At 43.2% G+C, this 13,416-nt stretch overlaps 1 protein-coding gene across 5 annotated transcripts in view; it reads right to left on the reverse strand.

Moving 5' to 3' along the window:
• The window catches only part of ITPR1 (inositol 1,4,5-trisphosphate receptor type 1), a 450,198-nt gene that overhangs the window by 253,899 nt on the left and 182,883 nt on the right, over positions 1–13,416 (reverse strand). For all 5 annotated transcript variants that reach the window (XR_003856666.1, XM_029601463.1, XM_029601465.1 and 2 more), the window contains 3 exons: positions 600–765; positions 241–408; positions 85–156 (listed from right to left, as the gene is read on the reverse strand). Coding sequence is in view for 4 of the 5 variants with exons in the window: in XM_029601463.1 (XP_029457323.1) it covers positions 85–156; positions 241–408; positions 600–765 (406 nt within the window). In the remaining variant the exon portion in view is untranslated. The remainder of the gene's footprint in view (positions 1–84; positions 157–240; positions 409–599; positions 766–13,416) is intronic.

Genomic DNA, 13,416 nt, shown 5'->3' on the forward strand with positions numbered 1-13,416 from the left:
ATTATCTGGCGCCATCAATTCAGAAATATGCACGCCATTTAGTCTAGAATTCGGAGCAACCAGCAGGCTCAAGTGCACCCTTACCTCCCTTACAACACGATAGTTGTAGCTGCTGGTACTTTCTTTCTTCTGTGGCTTGCTGGATTCATGGTTCTCCTGGAAGCAAGAAGAGACTGGCATTCAGTGCCCCTTTCCAAGTCTTTGCGGCTTAGAATGAGTTGGGTGAGGAAGACGTATTACCTCTTTCTTGTGTTCGTTGCTGCCGGATGTTGTGTCAAGAGTTTCATCTGGCCCCTGACCTTTATACACCCATAGCTCTGATTTCTCCACGATGGATCGCAGCTGGTCGAGGTCATGTTTTATCTGCTTGTAATTATCAACGTCCTGGCTAGTGACAAGCAGCTGAACCTGTGGTGGGAAGAACTCAAGTGTTAGAGCTGAATGGTCACATATAAAAAAAAAAAAGAAAAAAAAAAAGGGAGTCTAATATGAAGCACAGTGGGGGACCAGAGGTGGGGGGGCACTGGAGAGAAGAGTGGAAGGAATAACTAAGGGGGGGTGCAGTGATATTCCCTAGGGTCCAGGTCCCTCAGACCCACCTGTTTGAATGCCTGGAGAACCTCCTGCCTCTGACTGAAGTGGCGGAAAAGCAGTTGCAAAGCTCCTGAAACCAGGGGCGGGTAGTCGTGCATGGTGAGGTGCAGCAGCACACGCAAGAATGTCCTACCACCATGGTCATCTAAGTCCAAGGCCATGTTCTCCTCACTGAAGAGGGAAACACACTCATTAACCTTTCTATTCACCCAAAACTTCATTCACTCTTGGTTCTGATTTCTGGAATGTTCCAGCTAAGATAGCCCAGATCTATGGGATACTGTGCTCGTGCCAGCAGATGGAGACAGAAGGAAAATGGAGGAAGGGAAGCCAAGCAGCAGCAGCCACATGGAGAGAAGCCCCTCTTTTCTTAGTTCTCCATTTGCTGGTGAGAGGACAGTTAAGTTTGGGCTTTCCTAGGTGAAACTGCTACCATATGAGATCTTTGCACTGGGTCCGGAGAAGGATCAGCACACTAGAACCTGGATTTTACTTCCATTTATAGTAGCTGGAGCAGCTTTCAAATAACTAAATCCATAGTCTCTCAGGAATAAAATATAAGATCATAAAAATGTGTTTTTACAGTAACCAAAATCACCTTGAAGGAAACAAAGGTTTCTAATGTTATTTAAAACAGGCCTAAGCCTTGAGAGAAGTCGACAAGGGGCTTGAAGCAATAAGATGTGGGTTAAAACTATGTGCTGAAAATTCAGTTTAGCATTCAGGTTAAAAAAATATACAATGATTTATAACTGGCCAGTATAAGAGTGTTAATTTTTCCTTTGCTGAGTTTCCTAATGTTTTCTCCCCTTGAAGTGGATCATAATTAATACATCTGGGTTCCACTGTATGGATGCTTAAATGTTATATGTTTCTGTACAAAGTATTTACTTTGATGATAACATACCGTATATATTCTATAAGTAAAGGGTTTAAAAAAAGTTTAACTGATACAGTAAGCTAGCAGCATACTAATGCTTCACGAGTTAAAACAGTGCCCCAAATGAAAATGTGAGCACAAATTCGAATTAAAATATGTGCTCAACACAGGCTGATCGCACATTTTAACTTGGGGGGAGCAGGGAAGTCTCTCAGATTTAATTTATGCATTCAAAACTCATGTGCTATGCACATAAGACTTATGCACTCAAAACATTTGTGCGCATAAGTTATATTTATGTGCAGAAAAACCTACTTTCTTTGTCCAAACTCAGGTCCAATGAGGTGAACAATCGCTTCACCCTCTAAGAAAATGGACCACATCCAGATGTAAAACCAGGGATACTCCGTGCCCCTTACCTCAAACACTCCAAGGCTGCCACTTGGACTCTTAAGAGAACTGAATGCAAGCCCTTTCACTAGACCATTCGTAAAACTACCAGAATGTGAGCTACAGACACTCGAAGAGATGCAAAAACCTCTGAGGCATCACGTCCCAAACACACAGACATTTACTGTAACTCCCTTCTTATTGGCCTACCGAAATCCATCATCTTACTATTGCAAATGCTGCAAAATGCAGCAGCCCGCATACTCACCAATACACGTAAGATATGAACATATCGCTCCCATCCTCAAAGACTTGCACTGGCTCCCTATTGCTCAACGGATAATGTACAAAATACTATCTTTAATACATAAAACCCTATACACCGAAAACATGATCTGGCTCAATAATACCCTACACTTCCGCAAATACTCCAGCCACCCAGAACGCAACATGCTGCCAAACTATACACACCCTCTCAAAGACACACTACGCGACGCAACTAGAAAGCGTGCCATGTCCATAGCCGGGCCTTCACATTGGAACAACATGCCCCCTGATCTCCGTCAAGAAACATGCCCAAAAAAATTCAAGCAAAAACTCAAAACATGGCTTTTCTTACAAGCTTTTACATAAGCTCTTCTCATTAAGTTCCTCTCATTTGCTTTTCTTACAAGATTATGCTTAAGTCCCTCTCAATAAGTTCTCCTCCTTTGCCTTTCTTTCAAACTTTACATAAGTTCTTCTCTATTGCACTTCTGCCATTTTCCCCCCTATTTCTCTCCCCCTTTCCCTTAGATCATTTTCCTGTAATCTAACCCTCAGCCTCTCTCTCTGTTCCTCTTTTCCTCCTATGCATTGACACTTCCCTCTCTAGCATGTCCTATGCCATGTCTACACTCGTTTGTTAAATCTCTCTGATTTGTTATAGCTGCAATCTTTCATTCTTTTTCATATCTTCTTACTAGGCTCAGTACTATGCATTTAACATTTTCTAGGATGTGCAATATACGCTTTACTCTGCTGCTATTATATAATACCTGATGTACTACCATTAGATTAGTTTCTTATGACAGAGTCCCATCTGATTTAGTTCCCCTATGATATTTAGCCTTCTTTACTTTGTCATTATTCTATGAAGTTAAACTCTCCTTAGTGCTATGAAGTTAAATTCTTATTAAGTTAAATCTTTCTATTGTAAAGCGTTGTCATTACTCTATAAAGTTAAATTCAATTATAAAGCGCTGCTGCTACCCGTTAATTTCTTAGCACTGTTGCTAAACATTGTTGATTGTGAACCGATGTGATGTTACTAAATGAATGTCGGTATATAAAAGCTGCAAATAAATAAATAAATAAAAATAAGCCAGCGGAAGGTCTCCTAGCCTGCAACAAGGTGGGTACCAACTTCCTCCAAATAGTCTCAAACCAAATAACCTCTCAATTGCATACAATTCCTGCCAAAGTCAGGTCGCATTACAAAAAGCGAGCTACCTGCCCCCCAAAAAATCATGGGACCTTGATGAAGTAACTTGGGAAAATCCCTGAGCCTTAGCGAACCATCCACTACTCAATTTACCAAGTCTGCAAACCATGGGCAGCTCGGCCAACCCGGTACTATCGCCTCCCGGTGCCATGGTTGATCTAACGTGGAGTGAACCACCTCTCATCTGGAGCTGTAGGGGCAAGGGGAGCTCATGTGCCGAAGCTTTTAGGCTTCCCATCCAGCAACCTAGAAGATAAAGGGTCCCTCAAGTTTCTCAAAGGAGCACTGCTCGCAAAGATGAGACATTACAGCTGATACTTGTCACCTAAGCACCTTGCCCCCTTAAGGCAATCAGAGCAAACGTGTTCGAAAAAAAGGAGGAGGGGCATTACAGCTGATACTTGCTACCCATACGCATTGCCCCTCTTTGGGCAATCAGAGCAGATGCTTAGCTATCACTGTTGCTACCATAAACAGCAGTCATGCGAAGCCAGTGATATAAAGCATCCGCCTGAAGGGACAAGGCTTCCTGGTAAATACTATACCCAGAGCAACCTTGCTCGAGTCATGATACTTCAAACCAATACCTATGAAGTGCAACTCTAAAAACCATAAAACCTACAACAGGACTTGTGGACTTCTTAGTGCTCCTCAAAATTGAGGCAACCCCCTTGAGACCCAGAATCTGCACCCTCAGTGCAGCATCAAGGGTGCCCCATTCTGGAACAACTGAGACATTAACTGTCCCATGGACTGGGCTGAAGCAGGATGGGGTAGATTCCATTTCTTAAGGAGAATTGGGATCTACCCCACCCTGCTTCAGCCCCAAAAAACCTTCAACCACATGGATTAACCTTCCTGTGGAGCAGCCTTAACTCCATCACTGTCCCCAGGTTCTTCTTACATTCTTCCTCTGCACCTAAGAATTGCTCAAACTAGGATCTGCCCCCATTGAAGAACCACAGACCACACCCCCACCCCAGGAAATACCTCCGAAGGAGTGTAGCTTATTAGGAACAGTTTCCCTACTGAGACAGGCTTCTTGCCAGGGAAACTGAATGTGCTGCACTCAGAGTCATCACCTGGAGCCCCAACTTGATGTGACTGTACTCCCCACCTCCAAGCCTACCAAGCATGCAAGGCGAGAAGCAAACTTGGTCACCATTCCTTTGGTTCTTGCAATGGGAAAAACAAAGGAGACAGAGGCTGTCCCCGCTGCTTCCTCGCAAAGAATGCTGATCCCCGAGGACTGCGGCTCTGCTATTTTGCTCCTAGCAGTGAGGCACCACTTCCTGTGCCATCTGAAGCCTCTGCCCCTCCGACCGTGGAAGCAGGTAAAATGGCTGCCATTCATACCGGCAACCCCTACATTGGAGCGCAGCTGCAGCCTCCTCTACTATTGCGGCAGTCTCCATACTGGAGGTCAGGATCACTGGGTCAGAGGAGGGCTCAATATGGGGAGGCAGAAAATGGCCGCCGTTCCCGTGCCTTGCTCAGCTGCGGCGGGAAAGATTGAGACCCTGAGGACAGATCCAATCCCAGGTTTTTCGATGCTGAAACAGAAACTGCCACCCGGCCTCCCTTGTCTCCCGAACATGGTTAGCTGGGGCCAGGGACCGGAATAGCTTCCCCCCAATCCCTTCCTAATGGCCTTTCCTCCCACATTTGGTGGTAATTGCCAGCGCTGCATCGCATGGCCATGCACAGCTCCATCAGTAAGTGTTTACCATCTCACCACCACCCCCACCGGCCCAGGCCTGTCCACACCCCCTGCACTGCGGGAGAATGCTGGCCCGCCTTTACAGGCTCCACCAGAGCTCAAGTGCTGGCTGCTTTTTTTTTTTAAACAAGCTTGAACCACAGCATACGCAAAAAAAAAAAAAAAAAAGTCACTTCTCCAAGATCCGAGGAATCCAGGCAGGCTGCAGCGCAGGGATAGTGAGGCATGGAAGAGGGGATGAGGGAACCAGCACCACCTATCAACAACATTTCCACTGTAAAGGGCAAGAGCATCAAAAGAAGGACCACTGACCCCCTGCTTGTCCACCTCAAACTAGGGAGGATGGTCCCCACCAGGGACCTAAGAACCTGTAGGAGGAAGCTCCTAAAAGAAATCTCTTCTTTTTTTTTTAAATTTCAGACTTCAGGTTTTACACCTCTGCCATCTGCTGGAGACAGAGAAATACTGAGGGACTGCATTTGGCACTCTAACAGGCCGATACAGTACAGTGCGCTCCAGTGGAGCGCACTGTTAACCTGCGATTGGACACGCGTTTCGACGCGCTAGCTTTACCCCTTATTCAGTAAGGGGTAATAGCGGGTCGAAAATGCGCGTCCAACCCCCCTGAACCTAATAGTGCCCGCAACATGCAAATGCACGTTGATGCCCTATTAGGTATTCCCGTGCGATTCAGAAAGCAAAATGTGCAGCCAACCCGCACATTTTACTTTCAGAAATTAGCGCCTACCCAAAGGTAGGCGTTAATTTCTCCAGGCACTGGGAAAGTGCACAGAAAGTTAAAAAAAAGTAAAAAAAAAAAAAGAATTGAAATCGGCCCGTGGGTTGAAAACCGGACGCTCAATTTTGCCGGCGTCCGGTTTCCGAACCCATGGCTGTCAGCGGGTTTGAGAACAGACGTCGGCAAAATTGAGCGTCGGCTGTCAAACCCGCTGACAGCCGCCGCCTCCTGTCCAAAAAGAGGCGCTAGGGACGCACTAGTGTCCCTAGCGCCTCTTTCTGCCGCGGGCCCTCATTTGAATACAGAATCGCATGCACAGGAGAGTGGCCTGTTCACCCGCTCTCCCGCGACTTTTACTGTATCGGCCCGTAGGATAGGTAAAGAAAAGCTTTACTGACCATGTCAGTAAAACTTTTCTTCTCTGTCTCCATCTGCTGGCAGGGAAGCAAAACCAATGCATCTGGACTGATCTGGGGTATGAACAGGAAATCCTGATTACAGGTCCCAGCATCTAAACTGTGCTTTCTGCCCATTGACTGACCCTGCACTGGAAACCTCTCTCCAACTCTGACCAGCAGTAAAGTTTCCAGCATTAAAATTAAGCCAGCACACCTCTCTGCATTGCAGCAGGTGGGGGGAGGGTAATAGTTAATGTCTTCATTAGCACAGGACTTTCAGGCGAGGGCACTAAACTTTTTTGTAAGTGCAAAACTCCTTGCTGCATTGGGAGTAACTCATGGGCACAAAACTGTGCACCCAACTGCAGATAAAGCCATGCGCTCTGCGGAGCGCACCACATTAAATCAGGCCCAAGATAAGATGGGAGTTGGGAAAAGGGGGGACATGGGGACAATAACTACAGGAAACTCAACTTATTGAGATGGGATATTTATTAATGGCAGAGGTTTCAGAAACCATGAGACTGAGGAAGAGCTGAGAAGATCTACAGATATGCTCACACCAGTTAAAACCATTAACTTAAAAGAGCATGCATTCTACTCCTTGGTTTGCTGCAGAGTTAAAACTGTTAAAGCAAGAGGGCAGAAAGTTGGAGCATTGTTGGTGCCAATTAAACACAATGGAAGAAACGAGAGCTTATAAAGGAAAGTTGCTTACTTGTAACACGTGTTCTCTATAGGCAGCAGGATAATCAGCAAAACAAGTGGTGCCATCATCCTGAACCCACCAGGACAGAAAAGCTCTCTCAGAGTTCAGAAAATGAGGTTTCTTGAGCATGCACAGGTGCTCCCATATGCCTGCTGCTGCCGCGCAAGTCTCTTCAGTCTTTGTAGCAAGCTATCCTTCAATTTTAAGAGGAAGTGGGAGGGACTTTATCCTGCTGTCTATGGAGCTTTCTCTGCAGATCAGCAGGATGGCGAGAGCCACACAAATGAGGACTCCAAAGCAGAGGGTTGCATTTGATTAATTTCTCATCTGAGCACTGTAGATGTGATATGCAATCCGCAATTACTGGTCATGGTTGGAGGGTAGTGTTGAAGAGATAAATAAGCTTTAAAGAACTGTCTGTTCTGATGGGAGGTATTTTCTAAGCAGTGATAAGTTGTAAACATATGCATGGAGGACCAAGTAGTAGCCTTGCAGATATCGTCTATACAAGCTGAAGGAAGATGCACCAAGGAAGCAGAGGCAGAAAAGGCTTTCCCCTTCAAGGCATCTGAGTGCTTCTATGAAGTCTATTATCAAAGAAGGAGTAATTTTGGGAGATGGGGCTTGAACAGTGATCATTGTATGGCGGGTGGAAGATTTGGTCTTTTGTAAGGAATAACCTGATATGAGTCAATTGCCCAGGTAGGGAAAAACAAAAAAAAAAAGTTCACATTTAGGCAAGTAGCAACAACTGGTAGGCATTTTGTAGAAACACTGGGTGCTACTGAGATCTCGAAAGTGACCTTCTGCAGAAGTGACACAAAGAAATCTCCTGTGGGAATTGTGAATCAAGATATGTAAGCATCATTCAGAACTAAGGAAGCAAACCAGCTGTTGCTTTCTAAGTGGGAAGAGATGATACCCAGAGAGTTCATTCTGAATTTTTTTAAAACTAATTTGAGATTCCTGAACTCCAAAATAGGTCAAACACTACCTTGTCTGGGGTTCTTTTTCTTGTAGTGGGACTAGTTTACTATATTAACTATTTAGGAACATTTCTCAACTGCTTTCCCAGTCAAACTGGCCACCCAAGACGATGTATACACTATAATTGCAACTCCAACACACTAAAAACATAAAAGTAAAATCAGCGCCAAGGGACACAGCACCCCTAGAGGTCAGCCCGTGAATGAATCCTTTACATGGAAAAAGCCAAGATTTCACTTTTTTTCCCTAAAAGGCCAATTCATTTCGGACCTAACTTAAGTTGGGAATTTATAACAAAGTGCAAGGGAAGCTGCTAAGAACATCCTAGAACAATCTAGATCTTCTAATTATCTTAGAAGTACGCACCACTACCAAAGCAGAATGAGATGAGGGCAGCTCACAAGAACCAATGCACTCTTAAATAGGATGGCCCAATCCTATGTAAATGTCTGAACATCAACGATAGGATCTTAAATTGGACCTTACAGCTAAATGGCAATCAATGTAAAGATTGTAACAATGGAGCAGTTGATGTCCCTCCTTCCACAGCCACAGACAAGGCATGGTCTGGACAGCATGAAGCCTGTGCATCAGCCTCAAAAGGGAGCTGATGAGCAGACCACTGCAGTAGTCCAGATGTGACAAAACTAAAGTCTGAACCACTAACCTAAAAAGACCCTTTGTCTAAAAAAAAAAAAAAAAAAAAAAAAAGACTGCAAGCGAGGAACCAAGCTTAGATTAAAATAAGATGATCAATCACCTGTGTAACTCGGCTCTTCAGGGATAGAATTGCCCAGTTTGACCCCCAAAAATTTCACCTTGGAAGGCATGATTTTTTTTAATTTGGTTAAACTTTATTTTTCACCTTGTCCTTTCGGCCCTGAGCGAGTTACAACAAGTTTACCAAATGCACAAAATATACTGACAAATATAAATACAAATAAACTATTAAGTGAGTGAAAATCCACCCACTTAATTTATCCTTTCCAAAAAAAAAAAAAAGAAAAACCAAAACTGAAAGCCTGACTTTTTGTGGAAGCTTTTGGATACTGATCATTTCAAGTCTTTAGGGAATAATGCTGCTTGAGTATAGTTCAGAGTATTCAGTTTTAAAATTAGTTATGAGGTGATAACGTAGGGAAGGAAATTGGGGGGGGGGTTAGGGTTGAACCTGGGAGGTTGGAGGTAGGATGGATGGGAGTTGAGCAGTGCATTGAAGATGGCGAAGAGTTTGACAGTGTTGGGGAAACAGGAACGGGGTTGAGGGGTGGGTTGAAGGAGCCTTCCCAAGCACCAACCCCCAAGCCCCTTAATTTTAAAATCGAATACTCTGAACTATACTCGGCCAGCATTTCAAGTCTGCAACCTCCAATGGTTCTGGCAGTTTAGTCTAACACATACATTAAAAAAAAAAAAAAAAAAAAAGATATTAACATTTAACTAAAACAAAAAGATGTACCAAAGCTTCAATTCCACTGTTCCTTGAATGGTACTTAAAGCATTGGTTCCTAAGTATCTACATTTTTGACAACTCTGGATCCTAATACTAGCTAGTTAATACCAAACGTCTGCTGAAAGAACTATGTTTTAAGAGACCATTTAAATACTTTAGTCTCTGCCATAGTTCTTCAAATTATAGAACCAATCCCTGATTTTTCCCAAATGTGCTTTATTTGAGGAATGCCGGGTCAATCCTAACCATGGACTACTTGTGTTTAGTGACTGCAGATGTTCTAGAGAATTGTCCTTAGAATCACAGACTGATCTAATAAAGGTACTTGCTACATTCCTCAAATTACCAGGAAGGTACTGTTTCATCTTGTTTACTGTGTAGCTTTTGTAGGGAAGGCTGCATATTGAACTATATGCAATCAATGATCAGCTATCCTTGAATTAAGTATAGTAAACTGGAAAGCTACCTTTGCTACAACATCTAGCATCCTGGAAACCTAAATTGAAGGAATACTAGAATGTGTCCAAGCCAGGGGCGTACGGTGACTGCTGAAGTCTGTGGTGCACCAGAAAATTTGCTGCTGTCAGGTGCCCTAGAACAGTCCACCTGCCTACATTGTCTTGTGAGCACTACTTTCTTTGATGCAAAAAGCCTATCAGTTTTATGCTCACAGCAACCCAATCCTTAGAGGGAACATTAGCTAAATCCATCTCTTAAAATAATTTCCTAATCTACTAACATCAGTTACAATAAAATACGTGAATGAAAAAAATATTTTCTGCAAGAATATTCAAAACCATTTTTCAACATGCAAATGAAATTAATAAAGAGCAAACTTCTGTTTAAAATAGAAATGAGGAACAGAGGACAATAATGCCGTAAAAGCCAGTAAGTTCCATAACTTTCACAGCAAAATTTCAAGTTTCACAAGAACTAGACCTTTAGAATCATCAAAAACAAAATAGAAACATGCCAGCAAAAATTGTACTGGAAACCAGAAGCCCGCCTGTATTATTCTTCCTCGCAAAACATCAAGCAATAAAATCAAGAGATATAAAATGTCATTCATAATATTAAAACCAACCTAATAAAGAATAAATGTCAACACAGCCGATGAACAACCAATAATTCTAAAAAACTTGCATAAATTTGTTCTATTTCCAAAACATCAATAAAATATTTCAAAATATCTGATGAATAAAACATCCAATAATTAAAAAATGTTATAATATTTCCCCAAAAAAACAATAAAATGTTTCAAAACAATAGAAACATCAAATGACACCCAATAATTAAAAATAAGGATTAAAAATTCTCCTGCTCTCAAAGTTTTGTTCGCTGACTCCATCTGCTGGTAGGGATACACAACCCACTTCTCTGGACTGATCTGGGTATGTTCAGTAATACAAAATAAGGGATTACAAATTAAAAAACAAAAATATGCAGGCAAAACCAGAATCTGTGAACTCAAATACTGAAAAAAAAAAGCAAAATATAAATATATAAAAATGCACATTCCCAAAGATGGCATATTCCAATTGCTGAAAGGCAAAATAATTATTTTTACCTTTGCTGTCTGATTTTACGTCTTTTTTTCCCCCCTTGTTTGTCTTTCTTATTCCTTTTTCAGGATCTCTTATTCTGTTTCTTCTCTCTCCTCCTGTCTTCTTTCCTTCCTCCATACACACACAAGCTCTCTCACACGTGTGCTCTCATACAAGCTTTCTCTCAGAGGATCCCATTCTCTCTCACATGAAGGCTCTTGCTCTCACATGCTGTCACACACCAAGCTCCCATTCCCACACACATATGGCAAGCTCTCACTCTTACATGCTCTCACAGACTCTCACAAGCAGGCTTCACACTCCCATACATACATATACAGGCTCTTACTCTCACATGCAGGCTGCCACTTTCTCACACACACACAGGCTCTCATTCTCACATGCAGGCTCTCATTCCCCCGCATAGACACACATTCTCTCTCACACAGCATCATATTGCCACACAAACACACAAGCTCTCACATGCAAACAAAGGCTCTCATGCTCATAGGCAGGCTCCCACTCCCACGTACCCATACACTCCTTCACATCCACACAGGCTTTCACTTGCTCGCTCTCTCTCACATATACATACAGGCTCTCACACCCACATACTCAGGCAGGCTTCCATTTATATCCCCCCCCCCCAAGCAGGCCCCCATTCACACACCTACAAACCCCCAGTTAGGTGGCTATTCACACTACACACACACAGGTTACCATTCACACACATACACATTCAAACCCAGGCAGGTTCCCTTTAACTCATCTACACAAAGACCCAGGCAGGCTCCCCATTGGGTCTGGAAGGCTGCCAGCAGCCAAGAAAGAGCAGGTCTGGGAGACAGCTGGTGGCTGAGAACAGGAAGGAACCTGTTCTCCTGCTGCTCCTCAAAGACCTGCCTCGTGCTATTCAAAACTCACAGGGCTAGCACTTCCTCCATGCTGATCTTGCAATGCATGACATCATCATAGAGTGCATACTGGCTACAGGTGGTCTGAAGTCCAGCACACTTAGAGAAACGGGAAAATGGGCTTCTTCCTCTTCTCAGCCGCCAGCGGCCTCCCAGACCTCTTCTTTCTTCGGCTGCCGGCAAAATGGCTGTCTGTGGCCTCCTGGGCTTCTTCCTCTTCTTGGCTACTGATGAGATGGGGGTCTGCCGATGGCCTCCCGGGCCTCTTCCTCTTCTCGGCACCATTCTCCTGGATGTTCACACAGTTGGTGATACACGGCACACCCCGTTTCAAAGTTGGTGGTGCCTGTGCACCACTGTGCACTATGGACACAGTCCAAGCATTTTGCTTTTTTTAAATGCTCACTGCTACTATTGATTGGTGTGGTAACTGTACCTTGAAATGACCTGGAACCAGATGCACCCTATACTTGATGTCCTATTTTCCTGCAAACTAAAGGGTAGTTAATAGGAGTCTGCCACATTCTTGCTTTAGGTTCCTGTGGAAGTCTATGAACTGGAACCACTAATATTTGTCTTCAGTGTCTCAATGTATTTAAGCAACCTAAACATCTTCTCTAAGGTCACGTCTTGTTGAAGATTAAAGGGTATTTCTCTTGCCATTTTCTACCAAAAGCAGGATAAAACATCTTCAGGAGGAGAAGTGCTCCTCGGATGCTTCCGTATCTTCTGGCCCTCAAAGACCTGAGAGCAGGAGTTGGAGGTATAGAACATTTTTAAAATAAATAAAATAAATCATGTGAAGGACCCAAACACCTCACACAGCGATAATGACAACTCAAAGGGCAACTTTGTGCTGCAGAGGAACCTGACATAAATCAAACTCCAGTTTTAAAAACAAAATTCTGAAAAAATAAAGTTTAAGGATAGTCTTCCCACTGAGGAGATTTGTAAAAAAAATAAAGAGAAAGAAAAATGTTTAACTGAAAGCAAATTTAACCATGAAAAAAAGAGAGAGAAGACTCACAGGAAGGTCTGTGCTTGCAAAGTCCAAGAAGGTTTTTCTGAGCTTTGAGATCATTTTTCCATCCTGGCACTGTCAGGATGACATCATCCACTTGTGTGGCTGATGCCCATTGAGAATAAGCATGCTACAAGGTTATACCGCTGCATTTAAGCCAGCAAAAATGCTCTTCCTCAGAGTCCTCTGAACAGACTTACAGACGCGTCCTACCACCTCTCCAGACAGAATTCTGCTCAGATCTCTGAACTTTTGAGGATAATTCTCAAAAGTTTGTCACAAATGTACTAAGTTACTTTTTTATTGGACTATCACCTACAACTTGTTTGTTGATCTTTAATTCCTAGGTTCTTTTTTTTTCCCCAAAATAAAATTGTTCCTATTAATGCAGCCTTTAGGGATGATGCAGTTAATTTTTAGGGTCTTCCTGTTTGGAAAATGGGGTTGTTTCAACTCAGATAAAAGCCACTCCCTAAAGAAAAATTCTGTTTAATATGAAACCCACAAACTGTGAACTGGATGTGGGCACCTTTATTCTTTTAGAAGGGGGGTGACAATGGATTACTTGAGCACCTTTTGTTTAC

This window comes from Rhinatrema bivittatum, chromosome 4 (assembly GCF_901001135.1).
Source record: "Rhinatrema bivittatum chromosome 4, aRhiBiv1.1, whole genome shotgun sequence".
Taxonomy (NCBI): domain Eukaryota; kingdom Metazoa; phylum Chordata; class Amphibia; order Gymnophiona; family Rhinatrematidae; genus Rhinatrema; species Rhinatrema bivittatum.